General features: G+C 50.4%; 1 protein-coding gene across 3 annotated transcripts; it reads left to right on the top strand.

Moving 5' to 3' along the window:
- Nucleotides 1-204: 204 nt before the first annotated feature.
- LOC102448145 (zinc finger protein RFP-like) lies at nucleotides 205-14,256 on the top strand. 3 transcript variants are annotated; one of them, XR_016347346.1, is made up of 9 exons: nucleotides 205-668; nucleotides 3,350-3,445; nucleotides 4,022-4,234; nucleotides 4,543-4,565; nucleotides 5,223-5,338; nucleotides 5,888-5,947; nucleotides 7,478-7,678; nucleotides 8,628-8,863; nucleotides 10,610-10,727. XR_016347346.1 is itself a non-coding variant. In XM_089771161.1 (8 exons), the coding sequence occupies exons 1-8, from the start codon at nucleotides 297-299 to the stop codon at nucleotides 8,642-8,644; spliced, it is 1,098 nt and encodes a 365-aa protein (XP_089627287.1). In that variant the 5' UTR covers nucleotides 205-296; the 3' UTR covers nucleotides 8,645-10,602. The 3 variants fall into 3 exon arrangements, 2 of the variants coding, with proteins under 2 accessions (XP_089627287.1, XP_089627288.1); XM_089771161.1 differs by lacking the exon at nucleotides 10,610-10,727 and having other exon boundaries at nucleotides 8,628-10,602; XM_089771162.1 differs by lacking the exons at nucleotides 205-668; nucleotides 3,350-3,445; nucleotides 4,022-4,234; ... (2 more) ...; nucleotides 5,888-5,947; nucleotides 7,478-7,678 and adding an exon at nucleotides 11,020-14,256 and having other exon boundaries at nucleotides 7,708-8,863; nucleotides 10,610-10,723.
- Nucleotides 14,257-15,245: the final 989 nt, after the last annotated feature.

The raw sequence follows: 15,245 nt of genomic DNA, 5'->3' as shown, positions 1-15,245 counted from the left end.
TGGGGGGGGATTGGCGCGTCAGGAACAGTCCGCCCGGCGCGTGTCCCCCTCCCTTCCCCGCTCCCTGATGCTCCCGCAGGGCTCGGGGTGTCTGCGGGGCGCACAGCGGGGCTGTGAGGGGGCTGCAGAGTGTGCGGGGGGGGGGGATTTAAACACATGGTGGGGAGGGGCGCAGAGACGGGGGGGTCTGGCTGGGCAGGGGGGTGCATCACGCACCCGCCCACCAGACCTGCCCCCCCCCCATTGCTGAGCTCAGGACAGTGACCCGGCCCCGGTCCCCCAGCCCAGAGGCAGCCATGGCTGCAGAGAGCCCCGTGGAAAGTGTCCGGGAGGAAGCGCCGCGTCCCGTCTGTCTGGAGGATTTCACAGCCCCTGTCGCTCTGGAGTGTGGGCACAATTCCTGCCAGGCCCCCCTCAGCCCTCAGGGCAGAGACACTGAGCAGCAGGGACCCCTCCGGCCCAACCGGCAGCTGGGAAACGTGGTGGAACTAGCCAAGCCGCTGAGTTTCCAGGCAGCACAGAGAGCAAGATGGGACGGGGTGTGCGGGGAGCACCAGGAGGCTCTGACGCTGTTCTGTGAAGAGGATCAAACTCCCATCTGTGTGGTGTGTGACAGATCCCAGGCTCACATGGTGGTGCCCATACAGGAAGCTGCCCAGGAGTACAAGGTACAGAGTGGCTGTCCAGTGTGTTTTAATTACAGTGTTATGTCACTGACAGTTACCAGGCACAGTTGTGACACAGCTCTGTAAAGCCTACAAGAGATGCTGTAAAAAGTAAATGTTCTGGCTTTGTGGCAACTTACATAAGATACCTGATGTGGGAAATGTTTCTCTGAGGCTCTGAATCCTGAAACCCAGCCCTCACTGGTGAGGGGGGGGGGGGGTGTTTGCACAAGGGACGGTGTTAACAATCAGGGTATGTCTACACTACAGCACTAATTCGAACTAACTTAATTCGAATTAGTTAATTTGAACTAAGCTAATTCGAACTAGTATGTCCACATTGAGTGGACCCTGAACCAAAGTTAAGGCTGGCCGGAAGCAGTGCCGGCGGGGCATCAGGTTAGGACTTAAGAGTATGGAGCTGCTTCCTCAGGCTAGCCGAGGGCTGTGCTTCAAGGGACCCGAACCCCACCCCGGACAGACAGTTCAGGGTTCCCCGCTTGCTTGTCTACCTCGATGAGGTCCTGGCTTGGAGTGCCCTGAGTGCCCACACTCGGCACATCACAGCACTCGGCCATCAGCCCGTCTGCACTTGCCGCAGGCTGCCAATCGGGGGGCTACAGGAGAGTTTCCATCCCGAGGAGCCCGCAGAGCCACCCCAGTCCTCATCGGGGGCTCATACCCCATTCATCGCTCACATCCTTCCACTTACCCATCCCTCGCCCCCCTTCCTGATGTACAAAATAAAGGACACGTGTGGTCAAAAATAGAAACTCTCTTTATTTAACAAAACTGGGGGAGACTGGGAAAAGGAGGTGGAAGAGGGGAAGAGAGAGGGTGAGAGAGGGGAGGAGGGAGCTGGAAGGGGGAAGCCAGGGGAACAAGGAGGAGGGGAATACAGATGTGATCTCCTCACCCCAGAAAAGAGATTTTGGCCTTGGAAAGGGTTCAGAAAAGGGCAACTAAAACGATCAGGGGTTTGGAACAGGTCCCATATGAAGAGAGGCTAAAGAGACTGGGACTTTTCAGCTTAGAAAAGAGAAGACTGAGGGGGGATATGATAGAGATCTATAAAAGCATGAGTGGTGTAGAGAGGGTGCATAAAGAAAAGTTCTTCATTAGTTCCTATAATAGAAGGCCTAGAGGACACCAAATGAAATGAATAGGTAGCAGGCTTCAAACTAATAACAGACAGTTCTTCTTCACAAAGCAAATAGTCAACCTGTGGAACTCCTTGCCGCAGGCTAGAACTATAACAGAGTTTAAAGAGAAGTTAGATAAAGTCATGGAGATTAGGTCCATGGAGTGGTATTAGCCAGGGGATAGAAATGGTGTCCCTGGCCTCTGTTTGTGGAAGGCTGGAGATGCATGGTATGAGACAAATGGCTTGGTCATTGTCTTGGGTCCATCCCTTCCAGGGTACCTAGTGTTGGCCACTGTCAGCAGACAGGGTACTGAGCTAGATGGACCTTTGGTCTGACCCAGTACGGCCATTCTTATGTTCTAAGCTCAGGGTCGGGGGTCTCACTGGACCACCTTGATTTTCATGCAAACCTGCTCCTAGGTGGCCAGGCTGGCAGCTGTCCTGCCCTAGATGGCCACTTTCCTGTGCCTAGTGCGGAGGTCGTGGACGTTGGACGCCTCCCCCCAAACCTGGATGAAGTCCACAATCTCCGCACTAGACCAGGCGGGCGCCCACTTTTGCAGCCCCGGGCAGACTCCTGGGAGCCACCAGCCTGGTCCCGGGAAGAGGCGGAGGGTTGGGTGGCAGCGGGTGGCTGGCTCATGCCATGCCAGGTGCAGGGTCTGCTGGCTGGGTGCTGGGAGGCTTGCACCTGGCATGGGCACCATAGCCAGACCGTGCCCCTTTAAGGGCTTCGGGGCCGGGAGGGGGGCAGATGAGTTTCCCTGGTGGTGCCCAGAGTGGCCACCAGGGCAAGCTGGGAAGGGCTAGCCTCCCACTAGTTCGAATTAAGTGGCTACACAGCCCTTAATTCGAACTAGGCGTTAATCCTCGTAGAATGAGGTTTACCTAGTTCGAATTAAGCGCTCTGCTGGTTCGAATTAAGTTCGAACTAGCGGTTTGCCTGTCTAGCGCCTATGAAAGTTAATGCGAACTAACAGATGTTAGCAAGATTGTAGCAAGAGTTCAAACTGGTTAACTGAAGAGCTAATGCTTATCGGTGCCAGTTACTGGTTAAACTCCCCACTGCCCCAGCAGTGCCTGGTTCCCTCTGGCAGCTAACATCAGTCTGCAGCTGCTGGGAGTTCCTATCAGCCAGCTGTCCTTGTGGCCACCCCCGGCAGACCTCGCGAGAGATCCCCGGCCCAGGAGAGCCCATTTCCGCTACCAGCCCTACCTGTCAGCAGGTTAAAAAACTCCTGCCTCTGATAAAATTGTGATCAGTTACATAATTAGTATTGTTAAGCATTTTTACCTCCCTAATCCCCACCTGCTTCATTCTTTATAAAGGTGCCACCACTGATCCTTCCCCCACCCTTGTAGGTGTCCTGCTGCATCCTCAGTATCTTCTTGTGTCTTTTTCTATGGACACAATCATGTCCAGGGCAGAGTCCCTGCTGAAGAGGGGCAGAGCTCCACAAAACTGGGACTCTCTTAAAGGCAGACAAATGGGCTCCCGACATCTGATGGGGTTTGCCCCTGTGCTTATCTGTTTCTTCAGGAAAAATTGGAGGCTCATTTGAAGACTCTGAGGGAAGAGAGAGAAAAGGTGCTGGGAAGGAAAACAACAGCAGAAGGGACACGCCAGGAGTATCTGGTAGGTGCCTGTGGTTTGAAACAGCAGAGACTGGCAGTGGGAGGACTGTTAGGAGGCAGACTCATGTGACATTGGGCTTGTTTGTGTTTCTCCTGGATTGTGGATTGCAGGGTGAGATCCATGTGTAGACAGGCCCTGAGCATCCATGTCAGCGCATGAGTTAATGTCCAGCCTTTGTAGCTTTCCCAGAAATCCTCCTCAAGGGAGCTGAGTGTCCCCCTAAAGGGCTGTCTGCTCACTTGGTGTATTAACATGTTTCTCCTTTTTCCTCCTGGGTATCTCTGTCAGGCTAGTGCTGAGTCTTGCCTCGTGCTGCTCAGGGTCTGAATTTCCAGAGCCCATGAATATCAAAAGATGCTGCCCATGACAGACATGGGAACATCCCTTTCAGAGGGACACAGGGCCCAAAGGAGATGCTGGGAGAGCCACCTCTGCCTACTAACCACAAAGTACAGTCAAATGTGACACATTTTAGGGTTTTCTAAGAAATTCTCCCTGCTGCGCACTCAGCTCTCCATGAAAGGGCCCTGGGCTCCATACATGCCCTTGACCAACCCTTTCCCTGTTTCCATACAGAAATGGACCCAAGCCGAGAGGCAGATGATTGTGGCCGAGTTTCAGCAGCTCCGGCAGTTCCTGGAGGAACAAGAGCGACTCCTGCTGGCCCAGCTGGAGAAGCTGGACGAGGCGATTGAGAGGCTCCAAACTGACACTGTCGGGAAACTCTCTGCGCAGATTTCCCATCTCAGCAAGGGGAAGTGTCAGAAGCCAGCGAGTGAATTCCTGCAGGTGAGACTGAGGGAGAAACGTCCCAGCTCCCCACTCAGGGAAGGGAGGCTCCTGAATCACAAGTGCTGAGGTCCAGCTATTAGATCTTGGTGTAACTCCATGTGCATTGCTGCCATGTGAGTAACTGCCATGCTTTGTAAAGTTACAGGCACAGAGCTACTAGAGATCGTAAAGCCCCATTTGCTCAGGGGATCCATGTTCCTGGGGTCAGGGCAGAGACTCTCTTCCCATGTTTGCAAAATCCCGTCCCTGAGGTCCCCTGTGTGTGTCCAATGGGGCTGAGAGTCTTTTCTCTGTCTTTTTTCTAGGACGTCAGGAGCACCCTGCGTAGGTACGTGGCTCTCACTCCCCTCACGCTGCACAGCCCAGGGAAAGAGCTTGGAGCTGATGTTAGCACCACATCTCCACAGGGTGCTAAGAGGCAGATGTTAGAGATGAATATCTCTGACTCATTTAATTCTGCGGGTCTCACCCTCACACAGCAGACTCTGGAATTCCCCATTCAGGGCACAGTCTGACTTCAAGTGTTTCCTGGAGCTGTCACCTCCCTCTGTACTGTGGGGTGGAACATGGGCCTGTCACTGCTGTGCACTGGGCACATTCAGCCCAGGGCAGCAAGGACCAAGAGTCTGTCCCACCTGAGGGCTGTTCGGAGACCTGTGTGGAAGGAGCTGGTGTCTCAGTCTAGTCCCTACTAGACAGATTCCTTCAGCCTTTCACCTGGGAACCTCCTGTCCCTCAACGCCTAGAGGCCAAGGAGTGAGTTGGTCATGAAGACTCAATTCCCCTTTTGTCCCCCAGCTAGTCTCCCCAGGACAGAAGTGAAGAACAGCAATGGGACCTTTCAGGGGAAGGTTGCATGGCCATGGACTGTGTTGCTGGGAAAATTGGAGGAATTATGACTCCAGGCCTGTTAGAGCTGAGACTCACTAACCAGAACTTATCAGCAGTAAATGAAATACAATCACATGGAATTGTTTCTGTCCAGGTGTGAGACGGGGCAGTTCCAGGTTCCGGAAGAGATTTCTCTTGAACTAGAAGAACAAGTCAGAGGTTTCTCCCAGAAAACGATTGCTCTGTCGGAGACTCTGAGGGAGTTCAAAGGTACCTAGAAGGGATGGCGGAGGGGAAAGTAGTTCAAGTATCTGAGACCACTGAATCTGGCCTATGAAGCCAACCTTCCCCTGCCTCAATTCCCACATGGAGAATGATGGTCCCATCACACTGCTCTCCTTAGAGACACTGAGCGAACAGATCCAACTGCTTGCAGTTAGCCAGGGGTTTGCAAACTCTGAACCTCCCATTCAGAGATCAAAATGGCTAAAGTTACTGTGATGGCCACGTGTTCGCCACCACAGCTCCACGTTATAATAAGAGGCAGTAAGTGAATGAGAAACCAAGTGGGAGAGGGTGAGGAGGGAAGAGTAAATCTCACTTACAGCTTCTCTCCTGGGACAGGTTGCGGGGATGTTGGTTCCATTGCTGGGAGGTGCCCGAGTGAGAGAGAGAATGAAAGTTTCAGACTTTCATACTCAATTCCTGAGTGTGTCTCTGTCTGGTCTCTGATACAATTAAAATGCAGAGTTCAGAGTGGGACATTGTTATAAATAGGAGAGCCTGGAATCTCACCTCTCTTATCCCTTCCCCCACCAGACACTCTGCCCTCTGCACTGGAGAGAGCAAGAGGAAAATCCTTGGGAGCTTTCAGACAAGGTGAGTTTGCAGGTGGAGATTCTTTAAATGATGAGAAAATTCCAGTGAAAACATCGTCATGGGATTGTCATTGAAGTTACCAACCAAACCCAGCGACCATGGTGCACACAGCCCTATACCTCACCCACTGATCTGTGAGAAGCCCCAGGGGCGCTGCATGGAGACCTGCAAACACTTTGAGAAACTGTGATCTATGAGGTATGATGCTAAATGGGTGAAGTTAAAGCACACAATGGACAGCACCTTCAAGCTCAGATTACACTGCTCAGTCAGTTTCAGTATGGGGTTGATTTCCAGCAATAAATAGTCTGTGAGCTGCCTTGCTTCCACTATATCAGTTCGTTCAAGGCAAGAAACTGCTGGATCCCCAAGGGCTGTTACGTCTAGTGCAGGCCTGGGTAAAATACAGCCCATGGGTTGGATCCACCCTGCCAAGCCATTGGATCCAGCCCACAGATGCCACTCCCCATCTCAAGTCACTCAGAAAGCTACTGTGAGCCTGGAGGGGAGGAGGGAAGGCTTCAGGTGCTGCTTCCACCCCCAGGACAATCTCATTGGCCAGTTTCTGGACAGAAACAAAGCACCGTGCCCCCTTCCCTCTGGGTCATAATTATTCACACACCCACATGGCCCTGCAGCCTGTGAGAGGGTTGGGAAGGCTCCCTGCCTTCCTGAGGTGCTTGGCCTCTGGCCAGGAGTCACTCAGATAAGTCTCCTGTCCAGAGCTTGCCTCTGCCACCCCAACCTCTCCCTTCCCCTCCTAATCTCTGCTCCCCACTCCTGTCCCGCACTCTGCATACCCAAACTCTGTCCTCCTCCTGCAGCTATATATGCAAGAGCTCTCGCTGGTCAGAAACCCACAGTCCCTTATTTGTCCACAAATGAACAAAGAACTGGTGGATTCTCCATCTCTTGATGTCTTCAAGTTACTGGGGGACTTTCTAGAAAATACACCGTGGGAAAACAGAGCTTTGTGCCTGGGTAACTGGACTACGTGTAATGGCTTGTGCCACTGAGGGGGTCAGACTGCATGACTGAGGATATCTTCTGATCCCATTAATTCATGAATTTTAAGATCTCACCCTGGAAACACTCAGCACACGTGTTTAATAATAAGCATCTGAATGGTGGTGTTACCTTCACTGACTCTGTGTTGTGGAAAGGGTTTATAACGTCTCTGTCAGATGAGAGAGCAAAGTTTGTGCTGCAAATCCATGAATGAAGACTAAGGGTTTCAAATACAACAGTCTACATTTAGCCTATGTCCATATTCAAGCAGATGAATATGTGGCTTGTTATCAGAAACACAGGGTGCTGAGAACTAAATCCCATTGTTGCAGAGGCAGTAATGTTGTAACTCACGCCAGGTACAGACAGAAATAAATATGTATTTGGGATCTAACTCCTGTGTGCTGTTTATGGCATATCTAGACTAAAACTTTTGCCCACAATGGCAGAGTCTGGGCAGAATGGGGATGTAGAAAGGATTAAAGCCCCTTTTGAAATGTCTCCCTCTTCTCCCCCTGCCAGGCTGCAGAACACCCATGTTTGTCTCCAGCTCAGCCCCCGGCCTGCAGAGCCAGGGACAGGAAATGGCCGTGGCGGAGCCTGTGAGCTTCAAGGAGGTGGCTGTGTGTTTCTCTGAGGAGGAATGGGCTCTGCTGGACCCAGGCCAGAGAGCCCTCTACAGGGGTGTGATGCAGGAGAATTATGAGGCTGTGAACTGGCTGAGTAAGGATTCCTGTCCCTTTGGGTAACAGCAGCTGGGTGGGGTCTGGAGCATCTGGGTTGGGTTTGGTTCAGGGTTATTCATTGCCTCTGCCTCCAACGTCAGGAGTATCTGCCCCAATAATCCTGGCTCTTGTGTGAAAGACTGTCCCCTCCGTTCTCCATCCCAGGGAAAGCAGGTTCAGGTCTCATTCCACTTCCCCCCTATCTTGCCCATCTTGTGCTTTGACCAGAGGTGTGAGTGGAAGGGCTCAGGCAGGAACAGCAGGTACCAGAGGTTTGGGTCTGGGTCTGTCTGCTGTTAGTGGCTGCAGGGTCCCCTTGTGGCAGTGTGCTCAGGCACTGGAAGGAGAGTGCGGTTGCCAGAGTCCTTCCCTGCCTGTAGCTAATCTCTGTGACATGCTGGTACTTGTCAGTGAGAGGGGCTGGATGCTGGCGCTGAGGGAGGGTGGATGAGGCAGTTCACGCTCTGTGAGTATTTTGTCCGAGGTAGCTCTGTAGTAGAGAAAAGTGAGCAGAGCTCTCGATGCATTTCAGGCACAGGCTGGGTCTCCTTTCAAAAGTTCAGCTTCATTCTCTCTGGGGCTCACTTGTCTCTCTGTGCAGCGGAGATAAATCATGTCACCTGTCTTGTATTTTTATATCATCAGGTAGGAACTTTTTCTTCCTGTGTGAATGTCTGGGTTCATGCTCAGGAGACCTGTGTTCAGTTTTCTGCCTGTCAAAGTCCTCCTGTGTGACCTTGATCAAGTCCCTTAGACTCTCTGTGTGCGGTCAGCTCTCTCTTTACTAGCTTTTATAGAGTGTCCCTGTTTCTCAGGGCTGGGCAGGATACTTACACTAAAGAGGGGTGATGCTTAGCTCCATATGAGCACTGCAATAGCACAGTGTGGTCCTGATTTAAACCAGAGTTCCCAGGTGCTGCTGTGATTGATAATTTTGCTTCCTGCAGTGACTGCAGTGCCATAGGAGTTGCTACTAGCGCCACAGAGCGTTGATACGGCTGTTCAGGGCGGATCTTTCTGGAGCTTTGATGCCAGCGGCACTGGCAGAACGTGAAGTTTATCCATTGAGCACACCACAGGGTTGCCGCTAAGAAAGACCCAGGCTCCATTCGGAGGCTAAGGCACTCGGCCAGGTTTATTGTGAAAAGAGCAGGGTGCTAGTGTCCCAGCACCTCAGGCACAGGTATAGTGAGACTTGTCCCTACCCAATAATGGTACCAGCTCAGTCAGCAGCTAGAACACTGCCCCTCAGCCAGTATCAACATGCCCCTCCTGTGGCTTCCTCTCTCATATTGACCAAAATAAAATGCATGTTGCGTTCTACGTGTTGCTACCCCACTTGGCCTTCTGCCTGTTTGTTTGAACAAAACATCCATATCCATTATCCCCTCATCCCGCTCTTGTGCACAAGAGTCAGTGAGCTATCTGTTAGGACTGTGTGTTTGCAGTTCCTGCAGAGAGCGGTGTGTTGATTGCCCTCCTCCTGCTCAGGAATGTGATTTCTTGGTTAGTTGATAGCAGTGCTCCACCATTCTGCCAAAGCCTGGCTTGTTTTAGTTCCAAAATAATGGAGATAAACAAGATAATCCTAGTCATCAGATCAGAATTTTCCCATTGACTCGTCACACAGCACACTTTGCACAAGGTTTCTGTGATTGTGTGACAGTGGTAGCACAATGATCTCCATGGTCACATCACAGGTGGCTCTTCCGAACACTAAATGCAGGTCTGAGAAGGGGTGGAGGCAAAGCTGAGGGGAAGGCGCTCACAAGGTGCAAATGTGGTAGATTCTGTGCCTCCCTGGAGTGACCCCAAATCAAAGGCCAGGCTCACTAGAAGAGGCAGACTGGGAAACCACACAAAAGCTGCTGCTGGCAGAATAGAACTAAGGCTACAGACGGGGAGCTGAGTAACAGCCACAAGCACCAGAGAAGCAGCACGGCCCAGCTCCACCCTGGCTGGTCGCTGGAGAAGCCTAGTGCCACCCTGGGCAGCTGCGGGAAAGGCAACTGTTGTAGGCAGTTAGCAAGGCCCACCCAGACACAGGTAGTCGGGAGCATAGGCAGGGCCTGAAGCAGCCTGCCAAGGATTCACTTAGCTGCTCAGACAACTTCCTCTGCCTCCTTCTGGCCCAAGTAGAACATCTGAGCCAAAGAGCAGGGGGAGCCCAGCCCACCAGCCAGGAGCTTTGTGGACAGAGCCTTGGGGAGCTAGAGCTAGTCCTTCTCCCAAGTCCTAGTGACCTGGCATGTGGCCACTATAGTCTGAGCCCTGTCTGGGGGTCTTGGTGTCAGACCTGCCAGCACTCCCTAGAGCTCCCCTTGTGAGCAGTGTGTTCCTGTCCTGCCCTGAGATACTGGGGATGAGGGGGATGGAATGGGCTTTGAGGGGGACTGAGTTGTACCCTAGAGAGTGCAGCAGAGTGCTCAGCTCCCCTGGGGAAAGAGCTGGGCCATTCTCAAGGTGCGGGGAGGGGATGCGCCTTTACTGCAGGTGTGTGTGTGTCCTGGGCTCTTGGAAAGGAGCCTCTCTGGATGGGTGACTCAGGCTGTGTCTACACTGCACCCCTTTTCCGGAAAAGGGATGCAGATTAGATACTTTGGAATAGCAAAATCCGCGGGGGATTTAAATATCCCCCGTGGTATTTGCATTAACATGGCTGCCACTTTTTTCCGGCTTGGGGATAAGCCGGAGAAAAGCGGCAGTCTAGACGTGATTCTCTGGAAAACAAACCCTTTTCCGGAGGATCTTTTATTCCTACTTTCAAGATTCCTACTTTGGATCTTGCTATTCCGAAGTGTCTAATCTGCATCCCTTTTCCGGAAAAGGGGTGCAGTGTAGACACACCCTCAGATCCTGACTCTGGAAGCAGTAATGGCACAGACCTTAATGAACAAGATCAGCACTTGATTAATTGCTCTCCAAACAGGATTTCCAGTCTCTGAAGTTCATGTGATCTCCTGTGTGGAGCGAGAGGAGGAGTTGCAGGTCCCAGATCACCAGAGCTGTGAGGAAGGGGAGATCATCAGTGGCATCCACACAGGTGAGCAGTCAGTTAAATAGCCTCAGAAACCAACTTATAGCAGGTGTTACTTGTGTGTTTTCATGAAGTCTGTCTGATTCTTTAGCCTGTCTTCAACTTGAGCCAGAGCATGGTGGATGAGGAAAGGCTGGGTTTTCTCTTCTGTGGAAGAGTTGTGAAGAAGGAGGGTGAACTCATCTCATGATAATTCAATCATTATTTGAGCGTGTGTCCCCTTTTCTATTCCTCTTTTAGAGTTTTCTTTCAGCTCATCATAGACAATAACTCCTGTCTGGATTATTTCTCTATCCCAACAGGTGATGGGATGCTGACTGAGAACTATGATCTTGTGCAGCAGGAGGGATTGGAGCAAGTGTCTCCATGTGGGATGTTACTGGGAAGACCTGAAGGGCATGTTTCCCAGATACGTGAGCAGGGAGAGACTTGCGAGAGTCAGCATAGCCCAGAAATGCAGCATGGAAATCATCCAGGAGGGGGACAGGATAAATCCAGTCACAGGAGCCGATGGGAGAAAAGAAACACAGAAACCATTCAACAGAAAATCCCCTATCAACAGTCACCCTGCACTTCTAGTGACTGTGAAACTCCTATTGAACATCAAAGAGCCCACACAGGAGAGAAGCCCTTCAAGTGCTCTGACTCTGGGAAAAGCTTCAGTCAGCACTTGCACTTTACGAACCATCAGATACTACATATAAGAGAGACACGCCATAACTGCTCTGACTGTGGGAAAAGCTTCAGTAGAAGCGATCACCTTGTAAGACATAGGAGGACCCACACAGGAGACAAACCTTTCAATTGCTCTGACTGTGGGAAAAGCTTTCTGAGGAGCTCACACCTTGTTACACATAGGAGAGCCCATACAGGGGAGAAACCCTTCAACTGCTCTGACTGTGGGAAAAGCTTCCGTCAGAACTCACACCTTGTTAACCATAGGAAGACCCACTCAGGAGACAAACCTTTCAATTGCTCTGAGTGTGGGAAAAGCTTCAGTAGAAGCGAACACCTTGTAAGACATAGGAGGAGCCACACAGGGGAGAAACCTTTCAATTGCTTTGACTGCGGGAAAAGCTTCAATGAGAAGTCACACCTTGTTATACATAGGAGAACCCACACAGGAGAGAAACCTTTCAATTGCTCTGACTGTGGGAAAAGCTTCAGGAAGAGGTCAAACCTTGTTAGACATAGGAGGAGACACACAAGAGAGAAACCTTTCAATTGCTCTGACTGTGGGAAAAGCTTCAGTAGACGTTCACACCTTATTAGACATAGGAGAACCCACACGTGAGAGCTACCCTTTACCTGCTCTGACTGCATAGTCAGTGATTACACACACACACACACACACACAGTCCCAGCCCCAAGCCTCCCCCATATCCCAGATCCTGTGCCCTGACTTCTGACAATAACTCCAAGATCTCTTTCCTGATTAGTTGTAGCTAAATTAGCCCCCATCATATTGTATGTATACTTAGGTTTATTTTTTCCAATGTGCATAATTTTACACTTATCCACATTAAATTTCATTTGCCATTTTATTGTCCAGTCACTCAGTTTGGTGAGATCTTTTTTTGAAGTTCTTCATAGCCTGCTTTGGTTTTGACTATCTTGAACAGTTTAGTAACGTCCGCAAACTTGGCTACCTCACTGCTCACCCATTTCTCTAAATCATTTATTAAGCTGAATAGGATTGGTTGTAGGACTGACTCTGGGGTAACACCACTGGTTACACCTCTCCATTCTGAAAATTTACCATTTATTCCTACCCTTTGTTTCCTGTCTTTTAACCATTTCTCAATCCATGGAAGGATCTTCCTGGTTATCCCATGATAACTTAATTTACACAAGAGCCTTTTGTGATGGACCTTGTTAAAGGCTTTTTTGGAAATCTAAGTACACTGTATGTACTCGATTTCCCCCTTGTTCACGTGTGTGTTAAACATAAGACAATCTACAGATGAGAGAGAACTATTCAGCTGCTTTGACTGTGGGGAAAGCTTCAGTCAGAGCTCAACTCTTGTTAGCCATTGGAGAACCTACAGTGGGAAGAAACCTAGAACCTGAGTTCCTTGTAAGCTATGTGGCCAGGTGGCTGTGCCTCAGCCTATTAAATGCCATATGAGCTTATAGGGCTTTGGTGGGGAGAGAGACCTCTATCCACTGGTCTCAACCCCAGTCCTGCTGTGGCCAGAGGACAGTTGGCCATCCCATGGCCCCAGGGCCAGAGTTACCATGGCAGGGAGAGGTGGGTCTCCCTCCTCCCCCTTCACAGTAACACGTGTGCTGGGGCAGCGAGAGCTCGTGGGAGTCTTTTCTCCTTGATGTCTCCTTTCAGTGGCCTACATGTCAGTCCCCTCCATCTTTAAGATCACAGGCCCAGCTAGAGCTTTCAACCAGTAGTCCTAAGATTTTCCATCCATGAGTAGAGTGAGTTTTTTCTTGTGCACAAAGAGTGACATCCTGTGTGCTTGTTCAGATGTGTGCCTATGTGGCACCCACGAGTTATTGAGAGTTTTACACACACACATGCAATTTAAATTATGGAAGAAATATACTAAACCAAAGGATAATTAACAAGGTGCGTGACCCTGCACACATGCACCCTGAAAATGTACCAGCTTGGCACGCAGTCTCATTCCCACCCAGCCTTGCTCTACTGTTCCTGCATCCATGAGCTCCCCATCTCCTGCACCCCCACCCTGTGCACCCTTTGCCACCAGCCCTGCATTGTGCCCCTAACTTCTGCAGTGTCCCCTTCATCCCAACCCCTGCACTTTCCTCCCAGTCTAATCTAGTCATAGGCTGTGTCTAGACTGGCCAGTTTTTCCGGAAAATCAGCCGCTTTTCTGGAAAAACTTGCCAGCTGTCTACACTGGCCGCTTGAATTTCCGCAAAAGCACTGACTTCCTACTGTAAGAAATCAGTGCTTTTTGCGGAAATACTATGCTGTTCCTGTTTGGGCAAAAGGGCCAGTGTAGACAGCTATTTGTTTTCCGCAAAAAAGTCCCGATCGCAAAAATGGCAATCGGGGCTTTTTTGCAGAAAAGCGCATCTAGATTGACCACGGAAGCTTTTTCACAAAAAGTGCTTTTGAGGAAAAGCGTTCGTGCCAATCTAGACGCTCTGTTCCGAAAATGCTTTTAATGGAAAACTTTTCCATTAGAAGCATTTCCGGAAAAGCATGCCGGTCTACACGTAGCCATAGTGTAGTAATTTGTAAAGGATAAAAAATGAATGCACCATCCCTACTCCTTGATTCTAAAACTCATTCTGCAGCTGCAAGTTAATGACATTCAGAAGATGAATTTAGGGATATCACCAGAAAACTATCCAGCTCTTTTTCTTCAGACCACATTACTTCACTGTATATAGGACATAATCTAATTATAGATTATATTTTGTAGAGTATCTGCATGGTTTAGACACCTGTCAATCATAGAAAAGTCCCTTTAATATGTCATCAGTTGCATATTGATTTAGCATCAATAGAAGATAATCAACAGCATTAAAGTTTTAGTTGCCTCTACACAGTGCACGTTTGTGTGAGAGAAATAACTTCCACAGGCACAAAAATAATCATTGGCACAATCAACACTATTGATGTGATTGATGCCTTCACAAATGACAAGAATATTGAGGGTCAGAGAGAATTGTTCTTGACACGATTTAGGCTGTTAAATATGAACAGGGCGCAGAACATTTCTCTAGTCATTTGCCATCTATTTTATCCCTCAGATAACCTGCAGATTTACCTTTTGAGATCCCAAGGTGGAGAACTTTAATTAAGTGGAATTAGAACCAGACCTCTACCACATGGCCCCGGTCTCTAGAACAGCCAGTCCCTCACCACTCTGGGTCCTTTGCTTTGGCCTTGGCTGCTGGAGCAGCTGCTGAAGTGAGCCTCCCCACCACATGGCTCTGGGCTGGGGCTGCTGAAGCCCTCACTGCCTGTGATGCCGCTGCGGCTCGGACTCTGGCCAAGTCTGTCAAAGCATGTAGTACTCACAACACAGCTGCGGCTGGAGCAGGCCCCCATTGTGGCTCTGGCTCTGGCCCTGCCACTGTCCAGGACTGCTAGAATAAGCACTGTCTGCCACACAGCCCACCCTGGAGCAGTTGAGTAGGCACTGCGTGGCTCTGCTTTGGAGGTGGGTGGGCCTCAGCCTTAGAGGGAACCCTACTCTCCACACTGCAAACTTCTATCCTCAGAGCCAGACCTCACACCTTCTCCAACTCTTTGCCCCAACCCTAAGTCCCTTCCCACAATCCAAATCCCCTGAGCCTCACTCCGGCCACATGAGCTAACTTTTTTGTACCAATACAGAGATTGTGTGTCACACATTCCCTCCCTGTGGGTACCCTGTCACGCAGTCGGGCTGAGCCCAAGCTGTGTCCTGGAATCCCTGAAAAACAAATCCTAATATCCTGTTTCTAATTGTCCAGCAGAGGCCCTTTTATTACTGAAACCCAGCCCCTTAATTAACAGAAGCATCACCACCTCAGCTAAGGTCTATGAGTAGAG

The sequence above is a fragment of the Pelodiscus sinensis genome, chromosome 19 (genome assembly GCF_052426305.1).
Source record: "Pelodiscus sinensis isolate ZL-2025 chromosome 19, ASM5242630v1, whole genome shotgun sequence".
NCBI classification, from domain to species: Eukaryota; Metazoa; Chordata; order Testudines; family Trionychidae; genus Pelodiscus; species Pelodiscus sinensis.
This window is presented reverse-complemented; position numbering and strand designations above follow the sequence as displayed.

Excerpts from the sequence above, each read along its gene's own strand:
- LOC102448145 (XM_089771161.1), top strand. The coding sequence starts at position 297 with ATGGCTGCAGAGAGCCCCGTGGAAAGTGTCCGGGAGGAAGCGCCGCGT. Across the intron at positions 3,446-4,021 it reads GGACACGCCAGGAGTATCTG|AAATGGACCCAAGCCGAGAG; the intron begins GTAGGTGCCTGT and ends GTTTCCATACAG. Across the intron at positions 5,948-7,477 it reads CTTGGGAGCTTTCAGACAAG|GCTGCAGAACACCCATGTTT; the intron begins GTGAGTTTGCAG and ends TCCCCCTGCCAG.